Here is an 18,036-nt window from a genome sequence, read left to right on the forward strand (position 1 = left end):
AACAGAAGCTCGGAACTCGAGAGGTGCAGAATATTAAAAAAGCCAACGTTACCAAAACTGCCCGTGATTTTTTTCCCTTTCCTTCAAACACCTCAAGCATGGAACAGCCATGTTATTCTGGGTAAGGTTTGACTGGGAAATTGCCATTGCCATGGTCAAAGTAGTTTCTATTTCCATACCCAGCGTTTCAAAAAGCTTTTACTTTAGGCAGTTGCAAGAAGAACTTCTAGATGAGGTCATCAACAAAGCACCATCCATTTCCTTCCCTCTCCTGCGGTTCGTATCCAGCATTAGTGTTTTGCAAAGCAGCATGTATCAATCGTGAGACAAAAACATCTTACGAGACACACAAATAGATTTATGTTACATCGTGTTAATATTGATCCGACCACATAGATAAACTCTGATCCTACAAGGGTAGTTAATGCAATGCCCGTGCCAGTCAAGTGCTTATGAAGTACAGCACAATTTCCAAAAGTCCATCCTGGGGATTTTGCCCAGTAACGCATACTGCCAGTTTAAATGGCTAAGCTGATTGCATTGCTTCTGCATTTGCCACAGAACAATTAAGGATGTGACATCACATCCAATAGTGCGCTAATGGCTTTGGCTGCATGTATGATTGCTTGATATTACTTCACTGTCCTCTGGGCTGTGCGAGCTTGTGGGTTCGAGCTCGGATACGCAGACACCAGCTGGCTCGCATAAAGGGTCAAAGAAACAGTGCCACGTGTCTGGGATGACCGCCAGCTTCTCGCAGGCAAAGATTCTCAGGCACACGCTATTGCTCATATGCATCTCGCGCCGCTGCATATATGCGACAGGGAACGCTGTCAGCGGATGCATATTGATTTTATGTACAGTATGTGGCCTGCTTTCCGTCATGATGCAATATCCTGTCAAAGCACGAGCGGGAGAGCACCCTTCCAATTATTGAGCTGGCTCTGAGCCGAGGCTCTACTACATCGCATATACTGTATGTCCACCTTTCCAACATGCCTTTCAACCAAACGCACATTCCTACCTCTGAACTAAAAAAAATTGAGCTACTGCAGTCAGGCTTTCTGCTCTTTTTGGAGCAATAAACTAATGACTTGTGTATTTCTTCACGATACTGAATAAGAAATGCTGAAAAATTGTATTATAGAGATACTGTAAGTAGGTTTCATGTTTGTAATGTATTTCAGTGTTTATACTTAACAGTAGCCATTCAAACGTGATGTGAATCTTTTCAAAATTCGCCAAAAATGCTAAATAGGTGCTTTTGGAGTGGATGGAGTTGGTTTTGGAAACCTAGTAACCAACCGTAAATAAACAAGACATCATTAAGGGAAAGAGTTGATTTGTCACGAGGCTTTAATGTTCGCTACGTCAGACTTTATTCAGTAACCGTGTTTCTATCTCCCATAACTCTTAGTAGCTTACAAGCGTTAAAACCTTTTTGTAAACCGTTTCCACTATTTCTTTCTGATGCGATACTTCAAAATGAGCATAAAAACAGTTTTACTATGCATATACATTCACAAGCTGAATTTGTGACAAATTCTATGTTGAAATATTCAGATTTTTTCTGTATCTGTGGGACTTCTTAATGTTTAAAAATGCTGTGATTCTTTTTCAACCTCATTTATATTTGAAGCGTTAATTTGCGTGAACGTAAATCACGTTTTTTTTATTATGTTAGTTTGCTGTATTGTTTTGTTATTATTACTTAATCGACGCAACCCAACTGCAGTTTAATTTATATTAATTGTTCAATAATAAACATGATTTTAAAAAGACATGATTTGAATGTCTTTACCCTACAGTATTATAGATGTTTCTTTTTAGTGAATTAGTAACAAAAAGTATTTATGTGTTTTATCAAAAATGATTGATACATGCTGTCTATATTGCATTCTATACATTCTTTATTTAAAAACAAATAAAGCCATGGGTGCAGAAGAGCTTCAGGTACTGTAGCAATCCCAGGAGAATCGGCAGTACCGTCGCCCTCCTGAGACTAAATCATCTCTGCGCTCTCATCAACATGTCAAAAACAACCCCCCCTCCTTTCATTCCCCACAGCATTTCCAATGAGCGCTTTATTTTTCCATTTAAATTTTTTATCTACCTTTTATTTAAAAAAATTGCCTCTCCGAGGCAAGATGCCACACCTGTCTGCCTTCGCTGGAAACAAACGTAAATCATTAGTAGCCCGAGTCCCTTTCTAATTTTACCTCGGCTAGCCTGCTTGCTTTTCATTTACGCCTTCTGCCGGAATCAAACTCCAGTCTGGAATGAGCCCGGTGCTATATACATGTCATTAGACAAGCTTTTGAAAGACACTTGACTGATAACAGCGGATCGGTCTCGTCCTTCTCTGCCTGGGCGAGCTGCTAATTAAAAAAGCCAATGAAGAAATACGCCAGTAAGACTAAAGAAGAGCCAGCAACAGGCATTAACTGCACTTCTAAAAGAAAAAAACACACAAAGCCATACGCGGTCTTCTGCATCACAGGCGCACATGCCTTTTTCATCTGCAGTAAACGGATGCCCGGGGGGATTAAGACTGAACACTGAAGGTAATTACATCTCTTACAACGTGCAACTGAAGCCAAGGGACCTGTGCTGGGTCATCCAGAACTTTCCTAATGAACGGACACTCGGGCGGCAAGCAATTAAGCTCTACTTACACTCTGTTGCTGGGAATGATCTTGTAGCCGTCTCTGAACCATGTCACCTGTGGCTGCGGAAAGCAGCTGACCGCTGGGGAGTTGAGGATGGCGGCCCTGCCCTGTGCGACAGTCTTTCTTTGGTCATTGTCAATAAAGTCGCCCATGTCTGCGAGAAGAGAGATCTCATTACAGTAATCTTATTAAACGCACGTGTTAAGATGCCACATCTCAAGCTCTGCTGCAAAATCTATTGAGCTGCCTGACTCATTAAGTTACAGTGTTTTTTCAACAAATGCATTTTGGCTTCTTTGCAAAAAATACATGCGATGCTGATGCCTTCCAATCCGGGCAAAACAAAGTATTTAAACATAATTAAGATGTCTGGTCTTTTGGAACAGAAAAGCATTGGGAGCATGCATGCTTTAAAATGTTGTCCCCGCGGGCAAATCATTAGGTTTGAAAACAGAGCATTAGAAACACAAAGCAATACTGATGATACATTCAAGACCACAGAGGCTTTTTAACATATTGGCTGCAAAATGCAGAGGTGTTCAATCAAAAACATTTATTCATGGCACACTGCACAGCAAGATTGCATCACTATGTACAATGCGCTTTGAATTGGGTGACATAAATTCCAGCCATGCAGTTTTTACATTGATGTAATGTGTTTAAAACAACTCCTTTCTGGGATGGAAATGCAAACTATGAAGACAAAGAGCGGGGAGTCAGGTCGGCTCTGGTAATTGCTTTTTAAAGTGTATGTGAGATGTTTTTAACTGCAAGCAGTGCAGGCATGATTTTGTGACAAATATATGGATCTACTTCATAGAAACTTACATGCCACATGTATCTCAGCTCTTCTTTGGAGCAAAGCACCCATTCTGTTTCTTACCACACATTGGTAAATACCCATATTGGAGCGCTGCAGAGAGGAGATGGTGTACCTGTGAGAGAGACAGAGAAATTAAGTTATTCTAAAAATGAATTGGTGGAACTTGTGATCGAGATTTCTCGTTTTTAGTGTTAGAAATTTGATAAAACCTATAATCATTAAAAAAGTCACATATGTGCTATAGAACAGGAGTTTTCAAACCTAAATAAGGTGAATCTTTTGTGAGGGACCCCCTTTCTAAAATACATATAACTACGTTAGATAAAAAGTAAATGGGATATTATAATGCCAGATTGCAAAAAAGCACACAAAACAATAAGGAAATGAAACCATAATAATGTTCAGTAGACTTTTACAATATTTGCTTTCTGGGGACCCCTGGCAAGCTTCTGAGGACCACCTGGGGGTGAAAACCCCTGCTATAGAATATGCATACAACATTTTCAGAATAGTGCACTTTTCCCAAAATGATGAAATGGACTAAAAACGCAAATTGACCAAAAACGTTATCTTGCTAATAATCTCAAATTATATTCCATACACCAATTTTGATCAATAAAGTAATGATGTCATTAAATGCCTTCAAATGGAATGACAAGTGCCTTTAATGCCTTCTAAAATGTATAATTTAGATTATATGTTCATCATACTGTCCTCTTTCTTTGCAGAAAATTATTATAATTACCATATTTACAGGTAATCCCATGAAAAATGTGACAAGCACAGTGCTTACATTAGCACTATGAACAGAACAGTATGGTTATAAAAATTGTATTCAGGAAAGCTGCTATAATAACATGTATTACCATAGTTTTAGTACAAACACTGTGGCGAGGAGTCATTTGAGCCATAGTCATTTTTTGTTAATATGACAGATTTTCTATAAATATAACGCAAGCACTGTGGTTATTATAGTGAAATCATGGTTACCAAGGTGAAACCCTAACAACCCTTAACATTCAAATCTACCTAAACCTTAGCATCAAGACAGACAGTTCTGCCTGGACTAACAAACACCTTTTAAACGTCTTTTGAAATCATATCACATCACTGTATGACCTTTTCTGCAGTATTAACATAGATAAAAAAACTGTTTCCTATCACTATTTGCCAACAAATTCAAACTTGAATGTGTTCCGATTCGCAGACGCTGGGTTTAAAAGGTTTACCCTCACAGTCACGACTAGGCTTTTTTCGCCAGCTCTCACATTAGCACGAATGCGAACGCCTCACAGCTCTGCTCCGGGATGACAAATATAAGATTACAGATAAAATGTCCACTTCCACCAAAAGCAGAGGTGGCAAACGAAGGGGCATTAAAACGTGTTGGCATTTCCAAATGTGCCGAATATATGACTAATGCGCCGTTGCTCACTACTTAGTGGAATCTGTTTACATCTCTGAAAATGCCACCCAGTGGGTTTGTGCATCTCGAAGGCAGCATTTCCCTTTAACAGGAACTCAATAGCAATACAGCGGCTGCCCGGTGCATGCTACACAGGTGATGAAAGATAATAAGAAAAGCAATACCAATTAGAGCGAACCAATTCCACAGATGGTCAAAATACCTTTTTAAGAGGAAACTCTTGACACAGGAAGGCGCGAAGATGTGAGGAGCGTACTGTACTTGAACATGTATACGCCTCGTAAATGGAGGATAAATCACAACATCTAATGTAAAAATTGACACTAACTATGAATCAGATGTCAGCGGTGCACTTTAGGTAAAACGAATGAATGCATTATTTGTCTCTAAAGAGAGCGAGGCGGTGTTGCAGACTCTTCTATTGAGATAGAGGGAACCCGCAGGGCCAATTCCTCTTTCGCTTTAACGGACTTCACGTCTATGAAAACGCTGAGTGCTAGAGAGGTTGTATGCTGATTAAAAAGGTCAGGCTAAGAGGCTATTATTACAGAGAAATTAAACACACAACACCCGGAGAACTCAACTAGGAAATTATATGGCTGATTAAATGAACTAGAGGAATCTCTCCCGAAAACCTTCATTAAAACAAGTCTTTCAATGTGCTTTCCTTCCACTTGTTTCATTTCTTGATTAAAGAATGTTCTGGCCTCAACACATATTTGGACTTGTCAACAGTTTCTTTGGCATTGTGCTGATCACCAGAGAAAATAATTGTGACCTGTCTTTCAGTTTGGATAAATACGCAGAAATGGCTTTTGTAATATCTCAATGGGAAATATTTTTTAGGGGGATTTACTTTAAAGATCCATTTTGAACATACGTGACCACGAGACTGACCGTTTGTGAAATAATATTTGTATTATTATTATTTTTAAAGTCAACACTATGAAAACAAAAACTCACCTTCGAGTTGTTCCAAATCTGTATAAATGTCTTTGTTCTGATGAACACGGAGAAATATATTTAGAAGAAAGCTTGTAACCAAACGGATTTTGCCCCCATTGACTCCCGTAGTAGGAAGAAATTACTTTATCATCGTTTTAAACTGTTGAACACAAAAGACGACATTTTGAAGAATGTAGGAAAGCAAACCGTTCTGAGGCACTTTTGACTACCGTTGTATTTTTTCCTACTATGGGAGTCAATGGGGGGCAAAGTCTGTTTGGTTAGAAGCATTCTTCCAAATATCTTTCTCCGTGTTCATCAGAACAAAGAAATGTATACAGATTTAAAACAACTCAAAGCTGAGTAAATGATGACAGATGACATTTTTGGGTGAAGTATCCCTTGGAATGATATATAAATATATACATGCAAATATTTCCACAATATATACATGCATGTGTATGTGTTTTTAAATACAAAATCATATACACAGTGCAGACATAAACAAACAAACATTTATTCTTGATGGTAAATCCGGACTAATCATTGAACAGCCCTAGCTGAATTTGGGTATAAAATAAGTGCTTTTACAAAACATGAGCTTCATAAATTCTTTCTTGTAATCTCTCCAGACTGCTTTGCCCCATAGTCATAGACTGCATTCATAAAAAAACATTTTGCAATTAATTTCAGTAACTTAAAGGGAGACTACAGATGGTGCTGATACATCTTAACTTGTTTTGAACCATGCAGAGGAGAGGTTCTCAAAGTTTACATTCAAATGTCCGAATCTGAATTCTCAATGTCAAAGGTCCGGTACAATAGTTATTACAAAATTTGCTTTTAATAAACATTAAAAACAACTTTAAATAACTTCAAATAACAAATCAACACTTTATGAAGAGTTCATTTGAAAACAGGATAACAGGATAAATAAACTGTTTTTATTGTGTTTTATTGTGTTAGTTAGCTGCATTTTACATTATAAGTTATTAAAAAGAACCCAATTGCAGTTTCATTTATATTAATTTGAATGCACAATTAAACATTGTTTTTGAATTTTTTTTTTTGCAAATCAACTCTTCATATGCTTATCATCATATTCATGGTGTTATCTAGTCGTACTTGCGTCGTCTTAACTGTTACATACAGTGCTGTATATTTATACAACAAAAAGTCGTTCTCATTTACATATTTGAGAAGAAAAACCACGCGCTCACAGGGCTGATACCTGCAGCATTTTATCTACGCGCTTCAGCTGAAGAAGTCGGTAAACACTGCTAAAGGCGACAAAAACACGAGACGCCCGGACAGTTATGTTTCCACATTTTCTACATGGTTGTCTAACAGTGCTGAATTGTGCTAATGAATGCGACCAGGTGTTATAGCTCCGTCTCTTGTGTTACCAAGGCAGCACGTGACGTGTTTGTGTTTACATTCTAAAAATGTCCGTTATAAGCTCTGCGGTAGAAAATGAAACCATTAACGTGCCAGATGACATGGATAGGCACGGAGTGGAACAAGAACGACCCCTACACTGGTTTGTACACGCGTGCCTGCATGTGTGTTTGTTTGGCACTTGGCGGGTCCGGAGTCCAGACTTTGAGAAGGGCTGATGTAGAGCAATAGATCTCTAGTGGTGCACTGGGGTTATAATACAGGAACTTCCAAAGTTCCCGCTCCAAATGGATTCACAATCGAAATCCACATGGTTGCTAAACAGATAAGATAGGATTCTGAGGTCCTCAGTCCTTACTGGCTTTAAAAACGTGGCCCACTTCAAACCACGTGAGAACTACACTTTAAAGTATGATAATTGCCTTTTGGACACATTGGAAACGTGCAACTTTTTAAATTCATTAAACAATGTTTCAAAAAATATCAAAAAAGCGTTCTTCAAAAGACAAATTTTAAGACAAACCAGCAAACTGTTAAAATGAGTTTCTAGTATCAACTGTCAGCTTTTTCTTCCTTTGTTACCCTGAGACGGTTTTGAGCGGGACTTCATCACCAGAAAGCGCTAGAAGATTAAAGCTTCCACTTACTTGTACTCCGGGGAGAAGTCTGTGATATCTGTATTGTTGAGCATCCATTTGAACTCCAGGGGCCAACTGCCCTCTGCCAGGCAGGTCAGGACCAGACGGTTTCCTTCTAGGTGGATCTCCGGAGGTCCCGGCTCTGTTTTGAAGTACGGGGCCACATCGACTGTAGATAGACATGAAAAGGCAAATATAAGTGGAGGCAATTCCCTCTCATGCTATTCTGACCTAGTACATGAACCTTCAAAGATGAAGTCGATATTCAGGATCATCACTGTTGTGATTTCTCAATGTACAACAACCAGAAGTGCACTGGTTATATTTATCCGCAAAAAGGTTCAAATTCTAGAGACAATGCGTAAAAACTGATGATGTTACATAACCTGGCTATGAAGAAAAAAAGGAAAGTGCATCAAGTTTTTTCATTGTTAAGTAATACGATTAATGAAAAAGTCAACACTGGATTTCACAAGCTTCAAATGTTTTAATTTATAACAAATGAAACTTACAGCAAATAATTTTATTATAATTGTAAAACCATATGTTTCAGACAGGCTAAACAATAGTAGTAACTGTAGTTATTACTAGCGCGATTTTTTTAAATCTATACAATATCGATTCTCAAACGTCACGAATCGATTTTTTTCTTTCATATTTCCGCAAGCATTAAACATACTGTAAGAGATCTTTAACGTTAATCTTATTAATACTATTAGTCATCTACACTAGATGTTACCTTTGCTTTTACATCTGGGATGTTACAGAGAGCCTATCTATCATTCATTCATTGCTTAATTAACTTGGTGTATGCAAGTATGTAGTGTTTTGTTCAGACGAAGCGCATAATAACACACCATGCGTCTTTTTGGATAAACCTAAATTTTCATTTTGTGGAAAAATGTCACCAATACTGCCCATATTCCTAACGGAACCATTGAAAGTTTGTGGCTTTTCATTTCTTTTATTAATTCACCATTGTAATCTGATGTTAACAGTTCTTTTTTAAGAAATATCTATATGATTTTTATCTGTATGCATGCATTGAACTGAATCGAAAATCGAATCGAGAGCTTGAGAATCGAAATGGAATCTGAATCGATACCCAGCCCTAGTTACTAAAATCCAACAGAGATGCCTCTTAATGTACTATAGTTTCGCAGTAAAGACACAACCACACAGAGGTTATTATACCATGTTTCTTCAAAGGAGAGATCATTCATGACACCTCACAGAGCCAGAAAAACAAAGACGGCCAGCGTGAAACCTCTAAATCCTCCATCTGCGGATTTCTCCACACTTCACACATAAAACGGCTCTGAGCTTTGATTTAAAATAGGACGACTTGGAGCCAGGACACCGGTGCGCTGTGAATTAGACTTCTGTCACCGATGCTGCCATGTTTCCCCTTAAGCTCAGACAAATCAATTGTGCCATGCAACGGCTCTTTTATACAGCACAGAAACTTCCTGGAATATATAAGACAAAGAAATAACGAGTGATATGATTGTAGGGGCTTTCAATTTTCATATTTAACCTAACACTGCACAGGTTGTAGTTCTGAACACGAAAGCATTTGTAAGCAAAAAACAATTACACAATCTTTAAATTGATTCTCTTTGGATTTATACAACTATATCCAGGCACATTTACCTTATGTAGGGTCTATTGGATAGAAGTGTTTTAGTTAAACGGAGTGAAATGTCATGGGGTCACAAGCCTGCTGTACAGCACATGGTGCGGAATGAAGACAGATGCAGCGGAGCTTGTGTGAAGCATATCAATGAGGCCTGTAAAAACCAGATGAAAGGAGCGACCAAAAATAAAGGGCCAACAAGATTCCAGGTGTCGGTGTCCCTGAGGTCAGAGCAATATCAGAGAAAAAGAGACAGTCAGCAGTATATGGGTATAGTGTTATACAATGAAACGTGGAACTAGATTTCCATGTTTTTTTGGGACGATGAAAAGTGATGTTGGTACCGATTCTGGGAACCGTGTTCCATTATGGAGCTCCATCTCTTGAGAGGTGTGATCAACTTGCTCGGGGGTATATGATTAAAGTTTCACGAGGATCAAGTCTCTAAACTGTCTTCCCAGCAAAGTTCTAATTCAAGAACCAATATGCAGTATGGCTGTGGATTCAAATAGCATGCTGGGTAGCTTCAACCAATAGTTGTGTAAAATTTGGACAAACCCAACCTTTGGGTTTATACTAAGCTATGCTGATGTTTTCAACACAAATTGCATAGGTTGGGTCAAATATAGACTGTGGACAGTTGAGTAACCAACGGTTGGGTTTGTCCATATTTTATGCTCCACATTTACACACACAGCATATGAATAATTATGGTAAGGATCTTAGGGTTGCCAAATCCCCTTACATCCCACAAATGAGTAACCATGGTTGGGTTTGTCCATAATTTACTCCACCATGGTAAAAATGCTTCACATTCACACACACACACACACACACACACACACACAGTGTATAAATAATTACAGCAGATATCTTAGGGTTGCCAAATCCCCTTATATCCCAAAAATTAGTAGCCAACAGTTGGGTTTGTCCATCATTTACTCAACTATGGTTAAAATACTTCACATTCACACACACACGGCATATGAATATTTACGGGAGAGATCTTATGGTTGCTAAAACCCCTTACATCCCACAAATTGCTGTGATCTAATTGCAGGTTTCTAATGTATAGCAGGCAACGTATATTATGTTTGCTTGTGTTTTATTTTGTGCATTACAGAATAAATGTACTGTAAAATAGAGAATGTGATGTTTCTCAATAACATTTAAAGACAAAAAACACTGAGGCACATTTTGGGCTGAGTTAGTGCAGGCATATAGGAGGAGTAATTGGCTTCCTATCCTCACAAAACAAGAATATTAGTCAGGCATCTCTTTTAATCACAAAACGGTTTTCTTTTTGCTTGAGTGATTGGAGCTTTGAGATTTAATTTCAGTAATTACTCCAAATGCAAAATGTTAATCACTGTGGTACCACTGCTGGAACACTATCATTCTATCTCTCGCCATCTCTTTCCATGTCCTTACCCTCACGTTACTGGACAGTAAAATGGTTAACAAATAAGACTTTAAAATATATAATAAACACAAAACAAAACCCACGAGGGGGAGAAACACAATATAATAAAACTAAACTTGACAGAGAACAAAAACACATACAAGACTGACTAAGAAAACGACAAGACTGACTAAGAAAACGACTAGACTGACTAAGAAAACGACAAGACTGACTAAGAAAACGACTAGACTGACTAAGAAAACGACTAGACTGACTAAGAAAACGACTAAACTGACTAAGAAAACGACTAGACTGACTAAGAAAACAAGGCTACTAGACTAATCTTGACTCATTGCAAACCAGGAACAAGGAAATAGGCCAAACAAACCACACAAGACAGAAAACACCAGGGCATTAAATAAGGGATCAAATCAAGAGGGGAACAGGTGCATCAAATCATTAACAATCAATAATAAGGGAACAGGAGGGCGGGGACATCGACGAGACCCGAGCGAGCGTGTGGTATGACATAATAAGCAATACCACGGCTCTCTCACACTAAACGCGTGTGTCTGTCATGATTCTGCCACCAGACTCGGAAACGATGACCAGAAAAGGCAGAATCATGACACTTACTCTGTCCAGACAAGCAACCTGTATTTGCACAGCATGCATTTGTGACAGCCAATCATAACACATTTTACGCTGATACAAAAATTGGTGCTTGTCAATTTCTGCGACCTGGAAGAACATTTATCACTTTGTCTTCATGCATGTGATTAAGACACAATATTATTTCCTTCCGTCTGTTTTCTTCTCAAGTCTAAAACCTTTGAGGAAAGCCACATGTGAAGACAGCAGCCTGACACCTGCTCACACTGAAGACGTTTGAATCTCTTGGTGGCATTTCCACCGAGAATTAAAAAAAGCTGAAGCCCGTAGACATCCGGCCCAGCGTTTGTGAAGTGGATGCGAGGAATCTCAAGGGGCGACAGCTTAACACGCCACACGTGTGGACATCTCACACCCGCCAGGGGTTCAACCACCACAGAATAGCTTTAAGAGTGCTCCACATAAAAAACAGACTCTCCTGGTGTTGTTTTTTCACAGATGTGGAAGGGCGTGCCAGGCTCTTATTTCACTCCTCCTGCACCAGCATAAAACTTGTAAAATGTTAGTGGCCTTATGGTTGGCTGTAAATATAAAAAAAGCAATAAGAGTGGCGAGGAATCCGTGCATCCAAATTTTATGGTCCTCACTGGGGGCTCGGAGCACCTTGTTAGAAAAGTTCCCTGCCTTTAGTATCAATCCATTTTTCATCGGACATATTTCACCTATTTAGCTAGCAGCTTTTCTCTGACAACATGATACGGCTTTGCCTCATTGTTATTCTTATTTGATCCTGCAAAGATGAGGGGGGATATGCATTTTTTATTTGAGATTGGTCTGCCTCAAACAAAGGGGACAGATTGGGAGATTGGGAGTTTGATGTATCATTTATATTGACATATTGTTATGTTAAGTGAAAAGTTCCCTCTCCAGACTATTCAGACTTAGTTTAATTTCTTGATTAATTAACTAAATTGCAAAGATGTTAATTTTAGATTGGCACACATTCTGTGTTGAATGCCTCAAAAAGTTTTAAAATTACAACTTGCAACTTTATTTTATTACTATTGTTAATAATAAATCATATTTAGTGAGAGCTATTAACTACCATAAACACCAAGGTGCCCGCCACGAATGAACCCAAAATGTCTTAAACATACAGTAGGTTGGTTGCAGGAAATTATTATAAACAGGCTAAATTAATTAAAAAAATGATATAAATACTAAATATGAAAAGCTAAGAGGTTGGCTCTCACATTGCCTTCAAAGACTAAATACAATGTGAATATCAGTGTTTCAAGTCTTTTCACAAGAAAAGTATGCCCATGATGGTTGTTTCATGTTGGTTTCTATCGCTGTGCATCTTGTTGAAAAAGGCTAATGAAGTCCTTGATTGTGTTAGCATAAGTGCCCAACGTAAGGCAACAAGAAGAATTCACAACGACCGTACATTGCTCTTGAGACTGAGAGACACTCTGTTTGATATGCTGTGCAAATGGCCATGCTTGTGAATGCCTCTGTAAATTCTCATTCAGATAGGATCAAATCAAGCAGACAAAAAAATGAAGGGGATGGAATGAAAGATGCTCCAAATCAGCTCTTTACCTCCCACTGAGGAAATGAAAAAATGCTCTTTTGCTTATCAATGTCACCACGATGTGCCCATAACATCTCTGTGTCAGATTCAATATGAATGTTATTAATGAGCAAAATAATGACATTTGTAAAAACAGCAGAACATTTTGGTCTTGACATGATCTCTAGCTATTCAAAAAACAGGCATTAGGCATGTTGCATCTAGAGAGAGCCCCTTCCCATCTGCTACAGGTCCCTGTGCGACTCAGACAGATGCCTGTTAGACAGGTATTGCGCGGGCGTCTCCTGTCTACTCCACCTTTCCCATTTCGCCAGGTGTGCTCAATGGAGCCTTCACTTTCCATTTGTCTGTGCGTGAAGCCGGAGTGGCAGTGCAAGGCTCATCAGCAAGCCGCCTCTCCATTGGACCGTACCAGTGCGGGACGGCTCCAGGAATGCATAAGCAGAACCCAAGAAGGAAATTCAATTTGTCGGGATTATTATCAAAGATGAAATATTCCGACAGGAGACAGCTTGGCAAAAAGTGAATGTAACGGTTCTGCCACAGGGCTGATGGGATACATTGATGAAATCAGACCCCTCTCCCTGCTTTTTCGTTAGTTACTTTCTTCAACTTTGTTCACTGTCATAACATGATGTAAACTTGACAGACGTTGTTCTGTATTTTACAGCTAGTTGAAAGTAGGCAAATATTTTAATTGAACAGAATATTGTCTTTTGCAAGAAACAATAAAATACAAAATATAAGAAAATCACAAACATTTCCCATTTTATTGGACTTTTCATGTATAAACCACTTTGGAAGATGTAAACAAAGGTGGTCCAGAAGAACCTGCCATTTCAGTTTTTAATCATTACACAAACGTTTGAACAAAATCCAACCAACAGAACATTTAGATTATTCAAAATGTAAAACATATATCTGCAAATGTTATTATATATGTAAGATTTTTTTAAATGAGATTTCATTAATAAAAACAAACCAGAGGTGCATCTGGGCCAGTGTTTACATAATGTGAAGTGGTCTATGACTTTTACTTGGTTCAAAAAACATCAGGACAAGAGTTAACTATTATTAAAACTTTGAAAACGTTCCTGTTCATTGAAATCAATTAACAATAAGATAAAATATATATATATAAAGAAAAATTATAATGTTATCGGTCAAATTAATTTAGCTTACAGTTTATTTTGTTTCTCTAAGCAAATGAATCATGCTTAAAATATGGAGGCAAAGAAAGATTGTAACAATTGTTGCAAAACAAAAACCCATTATTTTGTGTTCCACATGAGAAAGTGTCATATAAAGGTTTTGAACGAAATGGTGACAGAATTTTCATTTAAGGAAATTTATTTTCTAATAATTATTTACAATATTATCATATGTATTGCAACCACACAATGTCAAATTGACAGTTATTAATACCACACCCACATTTCACATCTAATAAAGCCACAAGAAGCCATGGGTTACATTTGATAACGTTGTTAGGTACGACTCAAAGTGGAGTAAAGCAGTCATCAGTTACAAATCAGGTATTACACAGCTTAGAACATGGCTCACCCGATCAGAATCAAGGACCAGAACTGAGTATTCTATAAGAACTATTAATGGCTAGCATGTGCAAGTACCCCATAAATATCCAACACCAAGCACGGAAAGCAGCATCACAATGCTTGTCAAATTAAGAACCTTCTTCATCAGTCGTGACATCAAATAAGAAGCTAACAGCCTCCCAATGCTGGTTACTTCTGACTCTTAACCTTTAAAAGGGAGCACTAGCTGCTTTTATCTAGCTAAACTAGCTCATTAGCATCCATGAGATGACTACAAATCAAAGCAATAGCCAGAGCTCTGAACCTGAGAGCATAGCATTCAACAAAGTGTAACATAACATCAACATGTCATGAAGTTACACAATACCATTGCCAGAGTTCCCATCCCAGGTCTTAGATTTCTCAATATTTGAAGGGAAAATTAAGATTCTGTCATCATTTACTCACATTCAGATGGTTCCTAACTTGTTTAAATGTCTTTGTTCTCTTGAATGCAAAGAGAGATATTTGGAAGAATGTCAGAAACCAAACAGATCTCATCCCCCATTTACTGCCATATACTATGGGAGTCAATGGGGGATGAGGTCTGTTTGGTTACTGACATTCTTCCAAATATCTCCCTTTGCGTTCATCAGAACAAAGAAATGTATACAGATTTGGTACAACTCGAAGGTGAGTAAATGATGACAGATTTTTCTTTTTTAGGTGAACTGTCCCGTTAAAGGAACAGTTCAGCTACAAAATGATCATCACTTATTATTCCCAGTTTATATTGTTCTTCTATGAAACGCAAAAGTTGATTTGAGATCAAATGTTAAAGCTGAAGGTGATTTATAGCGCTGAGATCTAAAATGGGGAAAAAATCTCATAAAACATTTCCACTCCTCATTCCATTTACGGTATTTCTGAGGATAACATCAGTACCTCCAAATGCTCCTTAAAAATCAGCTCACAGTTAAATTACAGATAATTGCTCTTGAAACGATAAACAAAAGTATAATTTTCTTTAAGAATACCAATTAGATTCTTATCTTGAAAGGTAGAAACTTTTAATCTAAAAATCAGTAGGCCAAGCTGTGTTTTGCATGTCGAGTGGAACTTAAAGTCTTTTCGCAGCTGGGAGGCAGAGCAGGATCATTCCACAGTCTGACAGCACAGACAGGGAGCAATCAACCCTGTCTACACATCACTGACACGGACAGACACGGACCCACTGAGAGATGTGAAGAAACTTTTTCTGAAAGTTCAACAGGTCAGATTTGGTTAACTGTGAACGCTTTATCAAATGAACTCGAGACATAAAATAACCCCTCAACTACCAATTTCTAAAAGTGAAAAAGTCGGCAGCAGTGCTTAACGTCAGAAAGGGCATTCTGGGCGAAATAATTAATCACACATTTCTCTTAACGGTCATCACTGAAAGGTTTTGTTTGATTTCTCCAAGTAAACTTTGTGTAGCTGACAAGTTGGAGCTAGTGGCCGACCGGTATGGGTTTGCAGATGCATTGGGATTATGTAATGATGCATTTACATGCATTACACCTTTTAAAAACGGGCAAATACAGAAGACAATTAAAACATTATGAATGGTGACTTATAAGATATTAAAATAGCGGAAAAGCTAACAAGGAATAACAATGTTTACCATATAGAGAGATTTTTACAAGTTAATAAAAAAACTAAATTCATCAGAACAGATTTACAACAATTTCCATATTTCACATTGCACAGAGACAAAACTGTTTAATTTAGCTTAAATATTCCAGTCTAGCTAATGTGGTGTTCTGCTAATAATACTCTTTTTTCCACATGGCCACTGAAAGCCAAATTTAAACACACGTCACCACAACAGACTCGATCTCTAGACATCAACAAACTCATAAAGGAAGCACCCAGAGGGGTCCAGAAGAGGCATTGAATAGAAGGTAATCACTCACAACAACAATCGCTCAGATATTCCGAGCCGTGATAATAATCAAAACAGCCATCTCCCCTGATGTCTATCATCTACGTAAACAACTACTCAAAATCATCAGTGTTTCAACATTCAGACAATATTAATGCAGCACCCACCGCCCATCACAAACTGAGATCTCAAAACCCATTATCACAAGATCACCCGGGCACTCCTAATCCTCCGCACACCCGGAAACGCTGCGCCTTTCTCATGCAACGTATCAAACGTACAACTGGCCTGCTGTCCTGTAGAAGTGGGTTATCCAAACAAACCACATCTCAAGCTTTCCAATGCGTAATCCCAGCACTTTTTTCCTTTATCATGCTCTGCAAAAGTACTGCAACCGTCCCGTTTCCTCTCGGCATGTTTGTCACGGAGGATGTTTACTAGCGCTGAAAAAGTATCAGAGCCGAACAGATACAGAGCTTTCGGTACACAAATGATTACACATCTTTACATGTGCAGAACCTAAATTAAATGCACCACGTCTCGCTTGTCAAGAGCAGCCTGGAGTTGTAAGCCTTGTTTAGGTTAATAATGAAAGACTTATTACTTTAATGCCAACATGTGCTAACATGGCCAAATATGTGGACGGATGAAAAATGAAACTTGCGACGGTCTATATTTCTGGTCTAGTTTATGAAAAAAAGATGACTTTATCTTCAAGCCGATTTGGCAATACTGTGGACAGATGAGTGTCATTTTAACTAATACAATTTTCACTATACTTTTAATTGCTTAAGTTTAAAAGAGTTCAGTAGCGAATTTTAGCAGAAACTGACAATCACATTGAAAAAAAATATATTTTATTTATATGGAACTTCTTACAGTTTACAGCAAAGTAGCTTTAGATACACTATAATGAAATAATTAAAATAATCGTAATAGATGGCTAAATAAAAGAAAGAAAGTATACGTTTTGCCATATATAACATATATTTAACATATAGGTTGTTTGCAATCAGATTTTTTTTATGTTCCGCAAGGTGCGGCTGGAGGGAAGCTTGTGATTTTCCTCCTTAAAAATTCACTATCAAAAACTCACCAGAACAACGACCAGGTAAGCCCAAATATCTGACAATCCTTACTTGTCATAAACACTCGCTTCTGTTTAAAGAACGAGCCCTTATTAAATGGATTAAGGGAAAAATCTAACGTACCAAAACAACAACCACGGAAAACCAAAAAAAAAACATTTGTTTATCACGGATATCAAACATAAACATGATAACAGAAATGTTTTATGATCTCAGTTTGTCCCTGCCTTGAGCAACGTTATATAGTTTCTTTATAATGAAGAATAAGCTTAACGTGAGACTATTCTTAGCTGGAATAGGTGCTTGTTCTTTTAACACTAGCTAGTGTTTATTACAATTAAGG

The 18,036-nt window shown here is 38.0% G+C and overlaps 1 protein-coding gene across 2 annotated transcripts in view; it reads right to left on the reverse strand.

The window, feature by feature from the left end:
- sdk1a (sidekick cell adhesion molecule 1a) overlaps positions 1–18,036 on the reverse strand; it is a 226,678-nt gene that overhangs the window by 123,492 nt on the left and 85,150 nt on the right. For both annotated transcript variants that reach the window (XM_079456077.1, XM_079456076.1), the window contains exons 2-4: positions 7,909–8,068; positions 3,498–3,604; positions 2,676–2,823 (exon numbers count right to left, since the gene is read on the reverse strand). In XM_079456077.1, coding sequence (XP_079312203.1) covers positions 2,676–2,823; positions 3,498–3,604; positions 7,909–8,068 — 415 coding nt within the window. The remainder of the gene's footprint in view (positions 1–2,675; positions 2,824–3,497; positions 3,605–7,908; positions 8,069–18,036) is intronic.

Source organism: Barbatula barbatula, assembly GCF_947034865.1.
Source record: "Barbatula barbatula genome assembly, chromosome: 5".
Lineage (NCBI taxonomy): Eukaryota > Metazoa > Chordata > Actinopteri > Cypriniformes > Nemacheilidae > Barbatula > Barbatula barbatula.